The 19,979-nt window shown below is 39.2% G+C and overlaps 1 protein-coding gene and 1 pseudogene across 1 annotated transcript in view; one reads left to right on the top strand and one right to left on the bottom strand.

Annotated features, from left to right (window-relative positions):
• The first annotated feature begins 10,192 nt into the window (after positions 1–10,192).
• Positions 10,193–10,918, top strand: LOC104213941 (histone H2B-like; annotated as a pseudogene).
• Positions 10,919–18,427: 7,509 nt separating this feature from the next.
• LOC104234679 (cis-abienol synthase, chloroplastic-like) overlaps positions 18,428–19,979 on the bottom strand; it is a 41,264-nt gene continuing 39,712 nt past the window's right edge. The window contains exons 10-12 of the mRNA XM_070163469.1: positions 19,834–19,932; positions 19,532–19,747; positions 18,428–18,506 (exon numbers count right to left, since the gene is read on the bottom strand). Of these exons, the coding sequence (XP_070019570.1) occupies positions 18,428–18,506; positions 19,532–19,747; positions 19,834–19,932 (394 nt within the window). The remainder of the gene's footprint in view (positions 18,507–19,531; positions 19,748–19,833; positions 19,933–19,979) is intronic.

Here is a 19,979-nt window from a genome sequence, read left to right as displayed (position 1 = left end):
GATTCTGACTATGCAGGAGATCTTGACAGAAGAAGGTCCACAACTGGATACATCTTTACCCTCGTTGGCAGTGCCGTCAGTTGGAAGTCGACTTTGCAGTCGATTGTCGCTTTGTCTACGACAGAAGCAGAATACATGGCAGCAGCGGAGGCGGTAAAGGAAGCTATCTGGTTGAAAAGTTTAGTAGCGGAATTGAGTTTGGTTCAGCTGGAATCAACTCTTAGATGTGATAGTCAGAGTGCTATTCATCTAATGAAAAATCAGAGATTTCATGAGCGCACTAAACACATTGATGTCAGATTTCATTTTATTCGAGATGTTATTGATGAGGGAACTATCAAGGTCGTGAAGGTTATCACAGACGATAATGCTGCAGACATGTTGACCAAGATAGTCCCGCTCGCTAAGTTTGCACACTGCAAGGACTTGGCGGGGGTGTGCATCAACTGATGCAACTCCGAAGAGAACAGTTGCTAGGTGGAGGTGGTATGTTCAACAATGGTTTGATTCTTCTTGTTTCTTACAACGGGGTTGCCCAGTAAGCTTAGAAGTTTTGGCCAGAGTTGTTCACACGCTCGAAACGCAAACCAAGGTGGAGATTGAAAATGTTGGTTTATGTTTAGTTAACAATGGCATGCTGAAAATGTTGGTTTATGTTTAGTCAACAATGACATGCCAATTGGAAGAGTTGGTGGAAAGAGTTGGTGTGGATGCTAGGAGGAAGCTTCCTCCTTTGATGTCACCCATGACATCAAGAGGAGGTAGTTTGATGTCACCAATGACATCAAGAGGAGGTCTTTACCTCTATAAATAGATGCACTCCTTCACTTGTAGAAATCATCCCAAAATAATACAATACATTGTAGTGAGTAGAGAGTTAAGAGAGAAATTCTCTTAAGTGTAATTGGGAAATCTCCCCTTCCTTTGTTAATATTAAAAGGGCAATTGTTCTCTGGTGGACGTAGGATTATTTTGATCCGAACCACGTTAAATCTTGTGTTCTTTCTTTTACGTTTCCGCTAACAATTGGTATCAGAGCGACAGGATTCTTTAACGATCCAAGGAGAAAGAACAAGCAAATATGAGTTCCATGAAGTTTGAAATTGATAGATTCAATGGACGCAACAACTTCAATATCTGGAAGATCCAGATGATGGCGTTACTGCGGAGGGAAGGTTCAATCCATGCTATTGACGGAAAGTATCCTACGGATATATCAGCTCCCGACAAGGAGAAGATTGAAGGGGATGCATTGAGTGCAATCCAACTATCCCTTGCACCTAACGTGCTTTGTGAAGTGAGTACGGGTACCGAAGAGACGGCCAAACAGTTGTGGGAAAAGCTAGAAGGGCTATACCAAGACCGATCAGTGACAACAAGAATGTTGTTACAACGGCGTCTTCACACATTTAAGATGAGGCAACCTATCGTTGGTTAATGCGACATGACCCTGAAAAGTGGACGTTGCATGCGGATGGTGGCAGACGATGTGGAATTCTTACTACAAACATGTCAGATTCATTCAACGGGTTATTGAAGTCGGCAAGAGGATTGCCCGTCACAACCATGGTGCGGATGTCATTCAAGCAGATGGCGGAGAGGTTTGTTGAACGGTCTGCAGCTACAACGGAATTGATGGAGAGAGGTCTTGAATTTATGCCAGTGCCTATGAAGATATTTGAGAAATACAGACTGCGAGCACATTGGCATTCATTTTTGCAGTATGATAACGAAAGAGGTGTTTTTGAAGTTCGCACCGCTATCCATAATAATCGGGGTAATAATGTACATACCCTAAATGAATCTGCAAAGTTATGCTCCTGTGGAAAATGGTCCATCTACCACATGCCTTGCTCACATGTCATCAAGTATTTTCAACGTGTTGGTTATGCGGAGACCAACTATGTTGATCAACAATATAGTGTTTCCAAGTACCTAAACACATATAGTGGTCAGTTGCAGCCAGTGGGTGCTGAGCATTATTGGCCTCCGGAACCATTTAAAATGGTGTGTAACAAGTCCTATTTGCGTAAAAGACAAGTGCAGAAGAGAACGTGTATACGGAACCAAATGGATGTTAGTGACACCGTTTATGCGCGTAAATGTGGTATATGCTCGCAAACAGGACACGACCATCGTAAATGTCCTTCAGCTGGTTTGGGTGGCAAAACTAATCAAGCTCGTGGTGGGTGTTCTTCTAGTGTACCTAACTACCCATGAGTTGATGTTGTAATAATTAGTTGTTATGTCTATGTTGCAAGATTTATGAAATAAAATTATGCTTGTTAATTATGATTTGTACTTTCCCATTTTACCTATTTAAATAATAATTTAATAAAATTATCTGTATATTTATTATGTGTGTGTTGTCTTGTCGAACTGAAAAAGCTGACCAGCTGACATAAAGTTGTCTTGTCAATATCATGATATTTATGATGTAAAATATAGCGCCATTAGATAGTACGTTATGTGTGTGTTATCTTGTCGAACTGAAAAAGCTGACCAACTGACATAAAGTTGTCTTGTCAATATCATGATATTTAACACGCAAAATATAACGCCATTAGATAGTACGTTATGTGTGTGTTGTCTTGTCGAACTGAAAAAGCTGACCAGCTGACATAAAGTTGTCTTGTCAACATCATGATATTCACGCAAAATATAGTGCTATTAGATAGTACGTTATGTGTTTGTTGTCTTGTCGAACTGAAAAAGCTGACCAGCTGATATAAAGTTGTCATGTCAACATCATGATATTTAACACGCAAAATATAGCACCATTAGATAGTACGTTATGTGTGTGTTATCTCGCCTATAAATAACGGGCTTATTGTAGTTATTTTGTATGCTCAAAATTTACTAAAAGCAAATATTTCATTAAAAGTAAGGTTTTTTTTTTACTAAAAGCAAATATTTCACAAATGGCTCAACCTCTTCGTCCACCAAAGTGCAACTGTGAAAAAGCATGCTTGATGCAAAATTGTTGGGACGGTGGTGAAGTTGGACGCCACTACTGGCACTATATGAACCAGTTTTACAAGGTTCCCGACGAACCTATTTGTGATTTTGAGGAATGGGTTGATGAACCATGTTATCAGGAATGTTACAGAGAACAACTGCAGTTTCTTCATAATATGTGTTTAAGGCAAATGGAACATGAAAAAGAAAGCAATAGAATTATTGCAGACTTGAGGGCGAAACTGAAGGAGGTGGGAGAAGAAAAATGAAAAACACAATGGAATTGTGAAGCACAAAAGGAACATAAAAAAATATAAACTGGAACTTGCGGAGGTGAAGGCAAAACTGATAGAGGTAGAAGAAGAAAAAGAACAACTGGAAGAACGATTTAAGTGGTTGGAGCGGAGAATAAATGCCAACCAGTTCTAAATATTGGCATGTATGTGTTTAGTGTATTTTTCATATTTCATGTATTTTTATTATGTTGGCCTGCTATGTTTGTGTTTGTACTTGTGTTTGTGCTGTAGTAATGTTTTCCTTGTTTGTTGTACTAAATTTTATTTTAATTGAAATAAAAGTTAAGTTTAAGTACTTGTGTTGTACTAAATTTTATTTTAATTGAAGTGGAAGTTAAGTTTAAGTGCTTGTGTTGTTCTAAATTTTATTTTATGAAACTATCAAACGAATAGAGAATTAAAAAAAGTAATGGGCATGTTCGATTTAATATTGTTGTTAATGTATACAAAAATATTGTTTACACCATGTCAATATGTCCCGCATCCGGTGTGTCTCAATGCAGCCGTTGGCCTGAGGCGCATCCCTTGTCGCCCGGGTACGCTATCAGGATCATCATCATCAAATCGTCTCCTTATAGTCGGATGTGGCGCAGGATGACATGTATCGGTGGTGCTGTTAGCTCCAGTAGAAGGCCACATAATAATATGAAACTTAGTATAGAAAACTACATAACAATTCACAATAATTTATATTATCTTACCATCATCGTCTCTAGATCCTGAATGTAGTCATATGTCGCTACACCGCATGAAGCCTTAAAAAGGAAATTAATAAAGTTAAAGAAAATAAATAAGTTACAGTTAAAACAAATTCAAATTCAATACTAATAAACTCATACCTGCGCATGTGATGTGGAGCCATAACTCAGTCGGCGCCCACTATAAAAATCTCGGGTCGGTCGATCCTCAACAGTGGTAGACGAACCTGGGAAGTATTTACCCTAATCCACTCCTTGAATATCCGAGCCCGTGATCAATAATTAACTCGATGGGGTCACCTGCGATGGCACTGGAGTGCGATAAATTCCAAGGCTGTAAGAAGGCATGTCCGTCTCATACATGCCACCTGCCATATCAGCAGCAACATCATCAGTAGGAGCCTCAATTCCCCCTTGCTGGGGACCACCTCCTCTCCGCCCACGACCACATCGTCCGGCACTACCAGCTCGTCGGGCACCACCAGCTCGTGGGATACCATGACCTCAATGGTACTGCGCTGGGTCCATATAATTAGCCTCGTGTGCCAAACGCTGATCTGATCGGGCTCGCTGCAATGTCTGGGCAACCACATCTATGAATCGACGACTATACTCCTGCATGGCCACAGGATCGTGGACATAACTCTGCATCTGCTGCCCCATATGATAGACGGTATGCAATCCAATCGCCTGCACAAAGTAAAAAATATAAACTACATATTTGGCACTAAATTACATGTATATAATTAATAATAACATAAAACATACCAGGGCCTCATGTCTCCCGGCGTATGGGACGTACCGACCGTGTGCCTGATGAACTGGATTCCCGATAAAAAGTCGGGAAACAGTGCGGTACCATGCCATATAACGTTGAATAGGAAAGTGCTACAGAGGTGGAGTCAAGTCCCCTCGCCTGTCCCAAGTACCCAACTACTCGTTAAGTCATGCCATAAATGTGTCGTCCTTCCTGGGCCGATCATCCCTCTCATAATATAAAGCATGCCATGCAGGCGGAGTCAGTATAGGCTGCGACAGGCCAAACTGACGAAATACCCGCTCGGAGGCATGATGCTCGACAATATCGAGGCATATGAGGGGGACAGAAGCCCTCTAAATATGGCGGCCGAACGTGCAATACGCTGGCAGGGTACCTATCACCTCATCGCTGTACAACATCCAGATGAACTATCAAATAAGAACACAAACCGTTAGTATGCGCAACACTAAGTTAATCTATAACAGGTAAGTTTAGTTAGATATTCACGTGTGCGTCCTTCAGCAGATCCAACACATCCCTGCAGAGGGGGAGATTATGATGGGCATCATACTCTCGTGCAAGAGTACGACGCATAACCCACCTACAGGCTAGATGGAGTTGCGGAATTTCTACATTAGCCGGTAGCTGTGGTAGAGGTAGCTGAAACTGCAGAAATCGCTCCCAGACCCAAACCTAACATACAAAGTTGACGTAAAGTATAAGATAAACTGTAACTAGGTAGAATTGTAACTAATGGACATATTATTTGAATATGTTGTCACCTGTAGAAGCGATAGAAAGCCACCAACGTCTCTTTGTGTGTCGATGCAAGCCCGACACATCTGCCTGTACAGATATGAGATGACAGCACCACCCCAGCTGTAGATGGATGTATCCTCGAACCGGGCAATATGATGTAGAAAACGGAGGCTCACTAGGTTCCCCGAAGTGTTCGGGAACAAGACCCCTCCAAATAGAAGGAGCAACAACAGCCTCGTATATCGCTGTACATCCACCTCCGCTGACTCGTCGGTGATAGTATGGTGGATCTGCACCAGGTGGTCTCTAATGGGGACCAACTGTATACGACTGGACCCAGACACTACCTCCTCGTTCTCCAGCATGAAACCCGTGAGCATGTGCAACATATCCCAATATGCCTGCCGCGAATAATATCTCATGGTCGCAGGCAGTAAAACTGGCAAGCCATCAGCGGACAAACCATATAAATCTCAGCGTCCTGAAGTGTGATGGTGGCCTCGCCGATGGGCAAATGGAAAATGTGCGTCTCCGGTCGCCACTGCTCAATCAAGGTCGTGATCAAAGCATAGTCGAGCTGTATCCGGTCAATCCTAATAATCCTATATAATCTCATCTCCTCTAGGTAATGGACCACACGGGGATGTAGAACGCGGGGAGAACTCAAAAACTCCCACAATAGATCCACTTTCCTAGCCTAGAAAGTCTGCGTAAGCAACTGTCCGTCCCATATATACTCGGATCTATGTTGGAGCTGTAGGGCTAATAGATCCAACGTCCGAGGGCCGGGTTGTATAGTCGCGTCCATGTCGTCAACTGTAAATTCATATTTTTAATAATTTAATTGTACAAATTATATATATATATATATATATATATATATATATATATATATGGGTTCCGGGCTCGATATTTTGAGGACCAATGACACCAAACTATCATTAATAATTATGTGTTTTTATTATAATTTAAATTCATATTTTTTAATAACTTAATTGTACAAATTATATATATATATATATATATATATATATATATATATAATTTTATGAAACTTGTGCCTTGCATAATCAAATTATGAATTTTGTTCCTTGGTTTATAACAACTCATTTACCTCTTTATATAAAGGTATTGGAAAGATCTTATAAAGATGGGAGTGGTAATATTACTAAAGCAATTTATCCTCCTCAAGCTCCCTTTATTCTACCTAATAATATTGGTATTACTTTCACTGCCTTTCAAAAATTTATTGATGATAACGTGGCAGCTATTAATATTGCAGAAATTAATAAATTGATTTCTCAAAACAATTATTTGTGTTTGTATGTAAAAATTTTAGGAGAACATATTGGTTCTCTTGATAAAAAAACTTGATGATTTGACTATTTTAATAAAAGAAATGAGTACTAAGAAAGGACCAACTGACATTGCCTCCACTTCAGGAAGTAAAACAGTTGATCAAGTTATTCCTACTCATATTCAAAGACCTCCTGAGATTCAGGATTTTAAATTTAAATCTCTTGATGACTTAGCCCAGCTTTTAGATAAAAAGCTTTCTGGTTTAAATATTAGACCTATCGATTTATCAAAAAAATTTGCTGATAAAATTGAGACCGTTTCTGATTATAAAATCGATTTACACCAGGATCAGGGTAGGCGGGCGGTAGTCCGCACGACCGTCCAGATCTAGCTGCTTTAGTACCCGTTTAAAGGTTGGCGGTAGTCCGCACGACCATTAATGATTCGAAATATACGGGAATTCTATTATAGTTTTAATGAATGTATGGAAGGATCTATAAGATTTCTAGCATCTCTAAGAGCTGCTAAGAAGGTCTCTCGTAAACCTTTAAGGGTTAAAGGTTTAAATGCAATTTGAACCATATCAATATGCAGGTAATGGTAATGATGTTTATATAAATCTATATCATGTTTGTTTAACAAACGAATAGTCTGTTCAGACGAATTTAATGCTAAAGACTGCTCAGTCGTTTTTATCAATTGTTTAGAAGAAAGTTTATCAAACCAACCATAATCATAAATGGTTTTTATAGAAACTTTAGGGATTGTCCATTTATTTAATAAATCAAGGTTTTGAGGTAAATCTACCATTGAAATGCTCTAAGATTGTAAGGATAAGGGTATAAACTGCATCTTCTCTACCCACCACGACCACTCATTTGGTGAAATCCGCTTCTGGTCATGCTTTAGATATAGAGTACAAACTGCCTAATACTCATATTTGCCAGAATAAAGTCTGTATTCCTCATTTCTTCTTTTTAGTAAAAAATCAGTTATACCCTCCAATTATACTTGGAACCCTTTTTATTAATGCTAGGTTGGCGGTAGTCCGCACGACCATTAATGATTCGAAATATACGAGAATTCTATTATAGTTTTAATGACTGTATGGAAGGATCTATATCCTTTTACCCAAGCAAGGGGCATGTCTAGGTCTGATACATACTCTTATTGAGCCCATGTGTCTAGCAGTTCTAACTGTGAAAAAGATAGCCCTTTTGACAACTTCGACGGGCTTTAATGTCACAGCTGGCTAGACGTAGCCACTAAGGCAAAGCCAATAAGAGTAGTACCAGAACTGACTGTACCACCATCTTGGAACCAAGCCAAGAAACTATATTAAAATTTCTTTATATTTAGAAAGAGTCTGGGATGTTCATGGTTAAGGTGCAAGAGAAATTAGTTCTTCAACATAGATATGAATCCGTTTAGCCGGACATAGTCACGGCTGGGGAGAGAAACTAAAACTGAATCTGAAGCTGAAGTTGAGTTAATTGATTTTTCTGATAATAATAAAACTATTGATACTTCTTGCACTGCTTGCAAAGGTGATATTTGTACTTGTGATAATGACGAATTTTATAAATTGCAATCACAATTTGATGATCTAAATATAAAAACTATTACATCTGAGAATGTAATAGAACTTTTAAAAGAAGTTACTGATGAAAAACTTCGTGAAAAAATTATTAATTTAGCTGCAAGTTCTAGTTCTAGTAGTTCAAAATCTGTTGAAAAATACAAGAACGAATTTGAACATTTTGCTTTTAACCCTTAAAGGTTTAAATGCAATTTGAACCATACCAATATGCAGGTAATGGTAATGATGTTTATATAAATCTATTCTTCGCAAATCGAGTAGATTTCTGATGCGCTTTTCTAGTATCACGTTCTTCCTTAGGCCTATATCTAGACCTCTTTTTCTTATACGGGCTTTCCGGGTAAGGATACCTATGATTTGTATGAGGGTTAATCTTAACCCTTTCAACCCTCAAAACAATTATTTGGGTTTGTATGTAAAAAATTTAGGAGAACATATTGGTTCTCTTGATAAAAAACTTGATGATTTGACTATTTTAATAAAAGAAATGAATACTAAGAAAGGACCAACTAACATTGCCTCCACTTCAGGAAGTAAAACAGTTGACCAAGTTATTCAATTTTTTAATAACTTAATATATATATATATATATATGGGTTCCGGGCTCGATATTTTGAGGATTAGTGACACCAAACTATCATTAATAATTATGTGTTTTTATTATAATTTAAATTCATATTTTTAATAACTTAATTGTACAAATATATATATATATATATATATATATATATATATATATATATATATATATATATATATATATATAAGTTCCGGGCTCGATATTTTGAGGCCCAATGACACCAAATTATCATTAATAATTATGTGTCTTTTTATAGTTTAAATTCATATTTTTAATAACTTAATTGTACAAATTACTAATTATGTGTGTTGATACAATTATTAACTTAATTGTACAAAGTTTGCATTTTCAACAACCAGTATAAGATACTTAAACAAAAGGAATTCTAAGCTAAAATACTACACATTACTACGCTACAAGGCTCTAAATTTTACTACGCTAAAAGGGTCTACGTTTTACTACGCTAAAAAGGTCTAGATTTTACTAGGCTAAAAAATAATCTTAACTAAACATAAACAACAAATAAATTTAATTGCAAATAAAACACAAAACGGCATGAAAACACATAGATATAAATCAGGATATTAACAGACAAATTTATTTTACAAATTTATATTTTTTATAGAAAACACTAATACTAAATCCGGATAAATTTAACATGCTAGTTTCGGAAAAAAAACACAAACCGAAATAGAGCACATACAAATCAAATAATATGCGTTATTATAAATGTTTCAACTTAAAATAAATCGAAATACCTCGATTTAGAATTTTCGGAAAGGAAAAAGATTGAAATTTTGACTCCGGAAGTGTGAATCAACAATAACACGAAACTCTACTCGAATGTGGGACCTACGTTTTTCAAGTTTTATGTGTCGAGGGGACCCAAATTTTTTTTTTAAAAGGAGGGCAGAAGCGGGTATGGGGTGGGAGACCAAGAAGAGAGGAGAAGTTAAAAAAATGGAGGAAGAAACGATGAAGAAGACGGAAGGAATTTAAAAAACATATGTATAGCGCCAGGTATTGTGGCGCTATACCTGTGCCGTGTCAGCTTTTACAGTATAGCGCCACAATACCTGGCGCTATACATTAACGGTGTCGTTACCGTTAATGTATAACGCCAAGTATTGTGGCGCTATACATAAAAATATAATTTTTTTTTACCACCTATTTGTGTACTTTGAGTCCAAAAGAACCACATTTTGGTTCCGGACTCCTTTTTTTACCCGCTTGGTTTAGCCTCTGCCCATAACCCGACCCAAAGTCATTCCCTTTGACAAAAAGCCCATAAACATAGATCTGCGCAAATACTTCAATTCAAACTCAAAATCCCTGATTTCCTACAAACTCTGCTAATTTCCTCTTTGATTCGTTAAATCTCTCCCTAAAAATGGCACCAAAGGCAGAGAAAAAACTCGTTGAGAAATTCTGAAAAAGCCAGCTGCCGAGAAATCATCAAAGGCCGGAAAGAAAATTCCCAAGAACAGCGTCGCCGCCACCGGAGACAAGAAGAAGAAGAAGAGGGCAAAAAAGTCAGTTGAGACTTATAAGATCTACATCTTCAAGGTTTTGAAGCAGGTTCATCTCGATATCGGTATTTCAAGTAAAGCCATGGCTATTCATGAACAGTTTCATAACAATATTTTTGAGAAGCTTGCTCAGGAATCTTCTAGATTTGTTAGGTACAATAAAAAGCCTACAATTACTTCACGGGAATTAGGACTGCTGGGAGACTTGTGCTTCCTGGTGAACCGACTAAGCATACTGTTTCTGAGGGTACTGGGGCTGTTGCTAAATTCACTAGCTCTTAAAATTGTTTTACCTGCTGGCTTTATGATTTTAATTAGGATTTGCTGATGTAAAGAAGAAAGATTGGTTAGTTGCTGGTACAATGTTTTGCAGTTTTGCATTTGTAATGATTTTTCTTTGTGTTAATTGTGAGTGTGGGAGAGCAATACTTGTGCTTCAGAGTAACCCCTATCCCTAATTTGCTGATCCAAACAGGCATTCACTCCCACCTATCTAGAAGCACAAAGCATGATTCTTTCATATCGTGAATCTCCTTGTGGAATCAAGTCATAAAAAATGGATTTGCTAAGGAAGATATATAAGGTGAAATGAGGCTGTCAATCGTTCTACGTTTTTTTGGGTCGGATTATGGGTAGAGGCTAAACGAAGCGGGTAAAAAAAAGGGATGAGTCATTTTAATCATGTGAGGGCACGTGACAGTTCGTCCAATTGAAGGGTATATTTGAACGATAGTATAACAGCAGGGGTTGAGATGACTAAATATTATTTTTAAACTTTTTTCGATAGTAGAGGAATATATTTGATCCTTTTTCCGAATTAGTTATACAGTAAGTCCATGGAAATAATAATAAATTGAAAGTTGCTTTTGGCCATGCTTGGAACCGTTAGAGCCTTTTCATTGTTTCAAGCACATCTTTGGGGGTTGGTTCAAATTAAACAATTACTGTAGGACCGCAAGGATTAAACAAATAGGCAAATTTTAGGATCTCACTCGGGAGCGGGAGGCATACATTAGAACATTTAAGCTTGCTTTCTTTGACGTGAGAGGTTGCCCCCTTAGTTAATTAATTTATCCGGGAATGCCTCTTAAATTTTTTACATATTTTTATACTCTTTTATCCAGGGTATGCCCCAAAGTGAATGTAAATGGAGGCCGAGGCTACATTGTAATGGAAGCATAGTGTAGGATAGATCAGAACCATTAGTATATTTTCTTTTAGTACTTTCTATTCTTTTCTCTTATTTTTCTTATATTAGGCGGGGACGACCTCAAGTCACTTTTGTGTTTATTTTTCTTTTTCTGTGTTTTTACCTCAATTTGGATGTTTTTAAAATCCAATTAGATTATGTATGCAACCGTGAGTTTCACGGGACTTGGGGAGTGCCTAACACCTTCTCCCCGAGTCAAATGAACCACCTTACATAAAATTTCTAGTGCAGTTAGTTTAGAGTCAAATGTGTTTTTAAGGGAAAATTGGTTTTAACTGGTGACTTGGCATATCGAGATTAGATGCCAAGTGGCGACTGAGAAAATCTCTTTTAAACGAGTATTTTGTCATTTTCATGATTGAAAACCCTTTTAAACTTTTAAATCACTTTATTATTAATTTTAAAGGGGCTATTGTGGTAGAAATAAAGGGCGTCACAATGATTTGTATGTCTTGATTTTGCATAATAATGACTTGAGTTGAGTGGCTTAGTTGAGATTTGATCAACTAACGGGTTAAGCTCTTTAGGTGCCCGTTGCGACGTTCTCGGATTCTCACCTTTGTCACTTAAAATGGTTAACCAATGCACATTAGTCATCGAAGTTTCGGGTGAACAGCAAACCTAACATTGAACTCCTCAACTGATGCATTGGGACTCTCTCTAAACTAAACACTCCCAACGGATATATTCTCACAAAACATCTCAACAGTACGCTCCACCCCATGGAGCCCTCAGGTCGTGGCCATCCGGCGCATCTGGATCATCAACACGATCCTCCTAATGAAGCGAAACACACCCAAGGAACTGTACAAGCAAAAAAGCTATATGCCGCTACTGTGGCGACAACACAAAACTCAGCTCCGACCCTAAGTCGACAAGAACAAGAAGCCGTAATTGCAAGGCGAACCACTCACAATGGGATGTCGGCTGTAATTTTCAAAGCAAAAGACTACTATGGTGTGATGGCGGAAACGTGCAAACGAACTTTGGTTGGAAGATTTCTGAAAACTAGGCCCCAAATTGATACAATTAGGGCTCAATTCTTAGAGAAAATTGCTCTTAAAGGAACAGTCAAGATAGGGGTCTATGACAACTACAATGTATTCTTGGATTTTACAAATGATGAAGATTTCGATTTTATAAGGTTCAAGAGAGTGGTGGTAATCAGAGGCTCTCAAATGTGGATACATAAATGGACTCCGGATTTTAAACTAGATGAAGATTTGCCGATTGCTACAGTTTGGGCATTGTTTCCTGAACTTCCATTCCACATGCACACTTGGCATTATGCCAAACAAGTCTTTGGACCAGCAGGAACACCTTTGGAATTGGATATTGCTACAAGAACCAAAACTAGACCAAGTATGGCCGATGTTCGAGTATAAGTTGATCTACTTAAACCACTACATACTTCCGTCTATGTTGTTAGGACCCGGTGGCACTAAACACTACTGCACAGCAGAATAAAATAAATGATCAACGAAACCAAAAATAAATGACACAATATTTAACGTGGTTCACCTAAAACGTTTAGGCTACGTCCACAAATCCGACACCAACTTCCACTAAAACATTTAGCAGGCATACAAAGAGAGACTTCCCCAATAATTTGGAGGTACAACAATTCCTGAGCTCTACCCAAAATAGTGGCGCACACAAAAGTGTTTCCCGAAAAATACCCGACTAGTATTTCTACTCACTATTTTGTCACTCCCCTGTTAGGAAACATTCCTAAAGGAACTACATCTCTCTCCCTCTCAAACTCTTTCTTCTTGAGTTTTGATATATTTTTTTTGGTGTGTTATACAATGAAATGGAAGGGGGTATTTATAGTTTTGAGATAGGGACCAAAAGTGCAAATCTCACCTACCAAGAAGGATCAATTTGCAATATTCCCATCTCACCTACCACTTATTGCATCATTGCTTATCTCACTAAGGAGAGTTGCATCATTGCTTACCTCTCCCATACATCACCATAATTGTTGGAAAAACTAACAATTCTCCCCCTTCCAACTATATGGTGGATCCACTATCCCTGCAGCTTCTCTACAGAACTCAAACTTCCCTTTCGGTAAAGTCTTGGTCAACATGTCCGATCCATTTTCGTCTGTATGGATCTTTTCAAGCCGCAACATCCTCTTCTCCAACACATCCCTGATCCAATTATATCTCACATCAATATGTTTGGATCTGGAATGGAATGAGGCATTCTTCGCAAGGTGGATAGCACTTTGACTATCACAAAATAACTGATAACCGTCTTGCGAAAATCCAAGTTCAGTTAAGAACTTCTTCATCCATATCAATTCTTTGCAAGCCTCCGTTGCTGCGATGAATTCAGCTTCAGTAGTTGATAATGCAACACATTTTTGCAACTTTGATTGCCATGACACAGCTCCCCCTGAAAAGTTAATCAAGTATCCTGAAGTTGATTTTCTAGAATCAACATCTCCGGCCATATCTGCATCAGTATAGCCAACCAACACAGGGTTGTCTTCTCCAAAACATAAGCATAGTTTGGAGGTTCCTCGAAGATACCTGAGAATCCACTTAACAGCATCCCAATGTTCCTTTCCTGGATTAGAAAGAAATCTACTTACCACTCCTACAGCGTGAGCGATATCTGGCCGTGTACAAACCATGGCATACATCAAACTTCCTACTGCTGAAGCATATGGAATCCGCTCCATCTTTCTTCTCTCATCATCTGTTGACGGGCTTTGCTTGGTGCTCAATCTAAAGTGGTTAGCAAGAGGACAGCTAACTGCTTTAGTTTTCTCCATGTTGAACCGTTGAAGTACCTTCTCGATGTACTTCTCCTGAGACAACCATAACTTCTTGGCTTCTCGGTCTCGCATAATCCTCATCCCAAGGATCTGTTTTGCTGGCCCCAAGTCTTTCATGGCGAAGAACTTGCTTAGCTGTTCTTTTAAGCTATTAATTCTGGAAACATTCCGGCCAACAATCAACATATCATCCACATAGAGCAATAGGATGATGAAATCATCGTCAGAAAACTTCTGAGCGAACACACAATGGTCTGAAGTTGTCTTCTTGTAGCCGTGTTGCCCCATCACCGACTCGAACTTCTTGTACCACTGCCTTGGTGCCTGTTTTAAGCCATAGAGGCTTTTCCTCAATCTACAAACGCAGTCCTCTTTCCCCTTTTGCTGGAAACCGTCTGGTTGCTCCATGTATATCTCCTCTTCCAAATCACCATGTAGGAAGGCGGTTTTTACATCCATCTGCTCAACCTCCAGGTTGAGGCTTGCTGCTAATCCCAGCACCGTGCGTATTGAGGTCATTTTCACAACTGGTGAGAATATTTCATCAAAGTCAATGCCTTTCCTTTGATTGAAACCTTTGACGACCAATCTTGCTTTGAATCTCGGAAGGGAATTGTGTTCATCATGCTTCATCTTGAACACCCACTTATTCTTCAAAGCTCTCTTGCCTTTCGGCAACTTCACCAGCTCAAACGTCTTGTTCTCATGCAAGGATTTCATCTCGTCTTGCATGGCTTCTATCCACTTCTCCTTATGTTCATCATCAATAGCTTCTTCAAAGCTGTCGGGTTCTCCCCCGTCAGTGAGTAACACATACTCATGTGGAGAATATCTGGTAGACTGTTGCACAACTCTTCCAGATCTTGTGTGATAAGGAGGGTTATTGAGGATTGGTGGTTGAGGTTGATCCTCCTCGTCTGCATCATCATCACCATTGTCCTCGTTACCTTCAGTATCTGCTGGTTCATCTTCATTAGGAAGATCAGGGGCTTCAGGTTGATTATCCTGAACATCATCTCCAACTTGTCTCGGCACCACTGTTGGAGGCAACTCAAACTCAGCAGAATCATCAGTGGACTTCTCTACTTTGTCAATGTCTTCAATTGTTTGGTCCTCAACGAACACGACATCTCGACTCCTGACGAGCTTCTTCTGCACCGGATCATAGAACTTATAGCCAAGCATGTCTTGACCATAGCCGATGAATACACACTCCCTTGTCTTGACATCAAGTTTGCTCCTTTCATCTTTCGGAACATGGACATAGGCTTTGCAGCCAAATACCCGTAATTGATCATAAGAGATATCTCTTCCTGACCAAATCTTTTCTGGAGCCTCGTACTGAAGAGGGACACAGGGTGAATGGTTCAGCACATAGGCTGCTGTAACTAGAGCTTCACCCCAGAAAGCCTTTGGTAACTTTGAATGAGAGAGTAAACATCTGGTTCTCTCGATCAAAGTTCTGTTCATCCTCTCAGCCAAGCCATTCAACTGGGGAGTTTTAGGAGGTGTGAACTGATGTCGAATACCATGCTCTTTACAGTAAGCATCAAATTGACCCTGGTATTCACCGCCATTGTCTGTCCGGATGCACTTCAACTTCTTACCAGTCTCTCTTTCCACCAAGGTCAGAAACTGTTTGAAAACTTGAAACACTTGATCCTTGGTCTTCAGCGTGTATACCCATGTCTTTCGTGAATGATCATCAATAAAGGTCACGAAATATCGGGCACCACCGAGGGACTTCTTGAAAGGCCCACATACATCTGAGTGTACCAGATCCAACACATTTTGCCTTCTGGAAGGAGGGAATCTTTTGAACGAAACTCTGTTTTGTTTCCCAGCTAAACAGTCAGCACACTTCTTCAACTGGATCTGGTTTAGACCTGGTAAGGCGTTCTTCTTTACCAAACGCGCCATTGACTTCTCACTCATGTGGCCAAGACGTCTATGCCACAACTTGATATTGCTATCATTCTCCGCAACATTTATAACTTGTTGGGAGATGCTCGCCTGGGTCACGTACAACTTTGACTGCTTCGTGCCCCGCGCCACCACCAATGAGCCCTTCGTGAGCTTCCATTGGCCATTATGGAAGGTATTGCAGTAACCTTCCTCATCGAGCTTGTCTACGGAGATCAGATTCAGGCGCATATCTGGAACATGCCTGACATCTCTTAAAAGTAGCTTCATCCCATTCATGGTCTCTAGGCAAACATCACCTTTGCCTACAACTGTTGAGAAATTGGCATTTCCCATCTTTACACGACCAAAGTCTCCAGGTGTGTAAGATGAGAAGAGTTCTCTCCGTGGCGTCGCATGAATGGTAGCCCCACTATCAATCACCCAGGTCATCTCTTGGGTTGTCAGATTGATAATGTCGTCATCGTAGACAACGTTGAACTCACCAAAGGAGTTCGTTTCATCATCACTGCTTTCTTTGGGCTTCACCTTTTTGCCTTTGTTCTTCTTCTGGTCATTCTGGAACTGTCGGCAAAATCTTTTGATATGCCCCTTCTTTTTGCAGTAATGGCACTCAACATTTGCAAATTTGTTGGATTTACCTCTGCTCTTATCTCTGTTACTCTGGCTCTTATTTTGACTTCTCCCCCTGGTCGTAACAGCCAACACCTCTGACTGTGAAGAAGATGTTCCTTGTGATCGGCGTCTCATTTCTTCATTCAGAATGCCACTCTTGACTGTCTCCATGTTTACCACACCGTTGGGTGCAGAATTGGTGATTGAAACCTTCAAGGTTTCCCATGACTCTGGGAGTGTTGCCAGCACCATAAGAGCAAGTACCTCGTCATCGAACTTTATGCCCATTCCCGACAACTGGTCGACAATCCCTTGTATTTCATTAAGGTGATCTGCCACAGTTGTCCCTTCTACATATTTTACTTGCATTAATTTTGTCAAGTAAAATAATTTGTTGTTACCTGTTTTAGAGGCATACAACTCTTCGAGCTTGTCCCATAACGACCTTGCATGTGTCACACCAGAAATGTGGTTGTACACATTGTCTTCAACAAATTGCCGTATGTAGCCGCACACTTGGTTGTGCTCAAATTCCCAGTCCTCGTCTGACTTATCTTCAGGTTTCTGAGAACTGAACACCGGCAGGTGCATCTTTGTCACGAACAGGAGATCCTTCATCTTGTTTCTCCATAAGTGATAATTTGTGCCATTCAGGTTGACCATCTTGCTTGTCCTCGCCTCCATTTAGATCAGAATTTGACAGACTTCTGCAATCTAAAAAAAATTCCGACGGTGAATAGTAACCGTGGATATGAATAGTGCCCGTATGGATGAATAGTACTCGTACGTATGAATAGTACCGTACGTATGAATAGTACTCTAACCAAAGCTCTGATGCCACTTGTTAGGACCCGGTGGCACTAAACACTACTGCACAGCGGAATAAAATAAATGATCAACGAAACCAAAAATAAATGACACAATATTTAACGTGGTTCACCTAAAACGTTTAGGCTACGTCCACAAATCCGACACCAACTTCCACTAAAACATTTAGCAGGCATACAAAGAGAGACTTCCCCAATAATTTGGAGGTACAACAATTCCTGAGCTCTACCCAAAATAGTGGCGCACACAAAAGTGTTTCCCGAAAAATACCCGACTAGTATTTCTACTCACTATTTTGTCACTCCCCTGTTAGGAAACATTCCTAAAGGAACTACATCTCTCTCCCTCTCAAACTCTTTCTTCTTGAGTTTTGATATATTTTTTTTGGTGTGTTATACAATGAAATGGAAGGGGGTATTTATAGTTTTGAGATAGGGACCAAAAGTGCAAATCTCACCTACCAAGAAGGATCAATTTGCAATATTCCCATCTCACCTACCACTTATTGCATCATTGCTTATCTCACTAAGGAGAGTTGCATCATTGCTTACCTCTCCCATACATCACCATAATTGTTGGAAAAACTAACAATTCTCCCCCTTCCAACTATATGGTGGATCCACTATCCCTGCAGCTTCTCTACAGAACTCAAACTTCACTTTCCTATTTGTTGAAGGAAAGTGCAATATAATTATCTTAATTGGGTTTTCCTTTTTGTAGAAGGAAATTATAATTCTCCTATACTTGGCTAGTCCTTTTTCTTGTAGGAAAAACTTTGGAGTTTTATAAATTGAAGATCCGTCCTTCTCATTCAGTACTATCCACAATGTAGCCATAGGGGCTTGAGAGTAGTGTTTAGGGGGAGAACTTTACGGAACAAGTGTTAGTGTGTCACTTGTGTTTGTCTCTTCGTGAGAGGTTGTTCTCTCGATATTGGTGTACTCTATTTTATATAGTGGATTGCTCATCTCCGCCGTAGACGTAGGTCAGTTGACCGAACCACGTTAAATGTTTGTCTCTTTTGGTAGATTTCTCTTTTGTTGTCTGATTTATCGTCGTTGAAGTTTTGCTTTGCTAGCTTCCGCATGACACCTGATTTTTACGGTCCTAACACAGCCAAGGACCATTAATTATACTCTTTTGGAAACTATTGCATAACCGATAAGGGACAAGTGTAACATTCTCTAACACTCTCTTGCAACATAACCTGTTCTACGGTTATTACTTTTAAGTAAAAAATGAAGAGTCTCAACAAATTGTGACTTTGAATAGTTAGATAGATTAAACTCAACATGGTAATTGATAAGTTGGGTTGGAGCAATATGTTAGTGGCTTAATGGTCTGGACTAAAAAAGAAAGAAGTACAAATTAAGCAGATCTATGGGCTGAGTTGAGAGACCTAAGCCTTGAGCGATAGAGTATGAAGAATGAAACAGATTATGCAAACAGGTTTATCAAAATTTAGCTCCGATACCATATGAAAGAATATTAGTATGAATCCAAAATCGTAAAGTTATGCATGGAGTAGCCTAGGATTATTTGAACCCTTTTGAAAGCCCTTACAAAACTGATGAGGGACAAGTGTAACATTCTCTATCATAAACTCAAGTGCCTCTAAAAAAATGGGAGTTGAACTATATAGGTAGAATGATTTTGTTGATATGTTATAAGAACAGAGAAAACAATACCTCTCTACTAATTCGATGATGTTCTGCAGTTCTTCTTTGCAAACAAAACAATCGAAGAAATCATCCACCACCGTTACGATTATGATGTACTTCACATATGCTAGACGAGCATCAGCATATTCAGGTTCGAAGAGTATGGCAGCAATTAAGAAGTAACTAGTGTATAAGTAATGTTGTGAAAATCCTATTTGTTCCAGGTTGCAATCTTTGAACCACCTACATTCATATACATATATTTATCAACAAAAATGAAGCAGTGTTTAAGAATGACAAGCTCTAATCAAGCTAACCAGTTTAAATACCTTTTCATCTGTTGAAGTTCTTCTTTGTGTTGGGCTTGGCACAAGTTAAAATCGTGTGATGAGAACTTTAGCAAGTCTATGTTGTCAATGTTGGAAGACCTAAAAAGGAGAAAGAGAGAGAGCACATAATAGTATGATCAAGTTTT

The sequence above is a fragment of the Nicotiana sylvestris genome, chromosome 12 (genome assembly GCF_000393655.2).
Source record: "Nicotiana sylvestris chromosome 12, ASM39365v2, whole genome shotgun sequence".
Taxonomy (NCBI): domain Eukaryota; kingdom Viridiplantae; phylum Streptophyta; class Magnoliopsida; order Solanales; family Solanaceae; genus Nicotiana; species Nicotiana sylvestris.
Note: the sequence above shows the minus strand (reverse complement) of the source record. Positions and strands in the feature narration are given on the sequence as shown.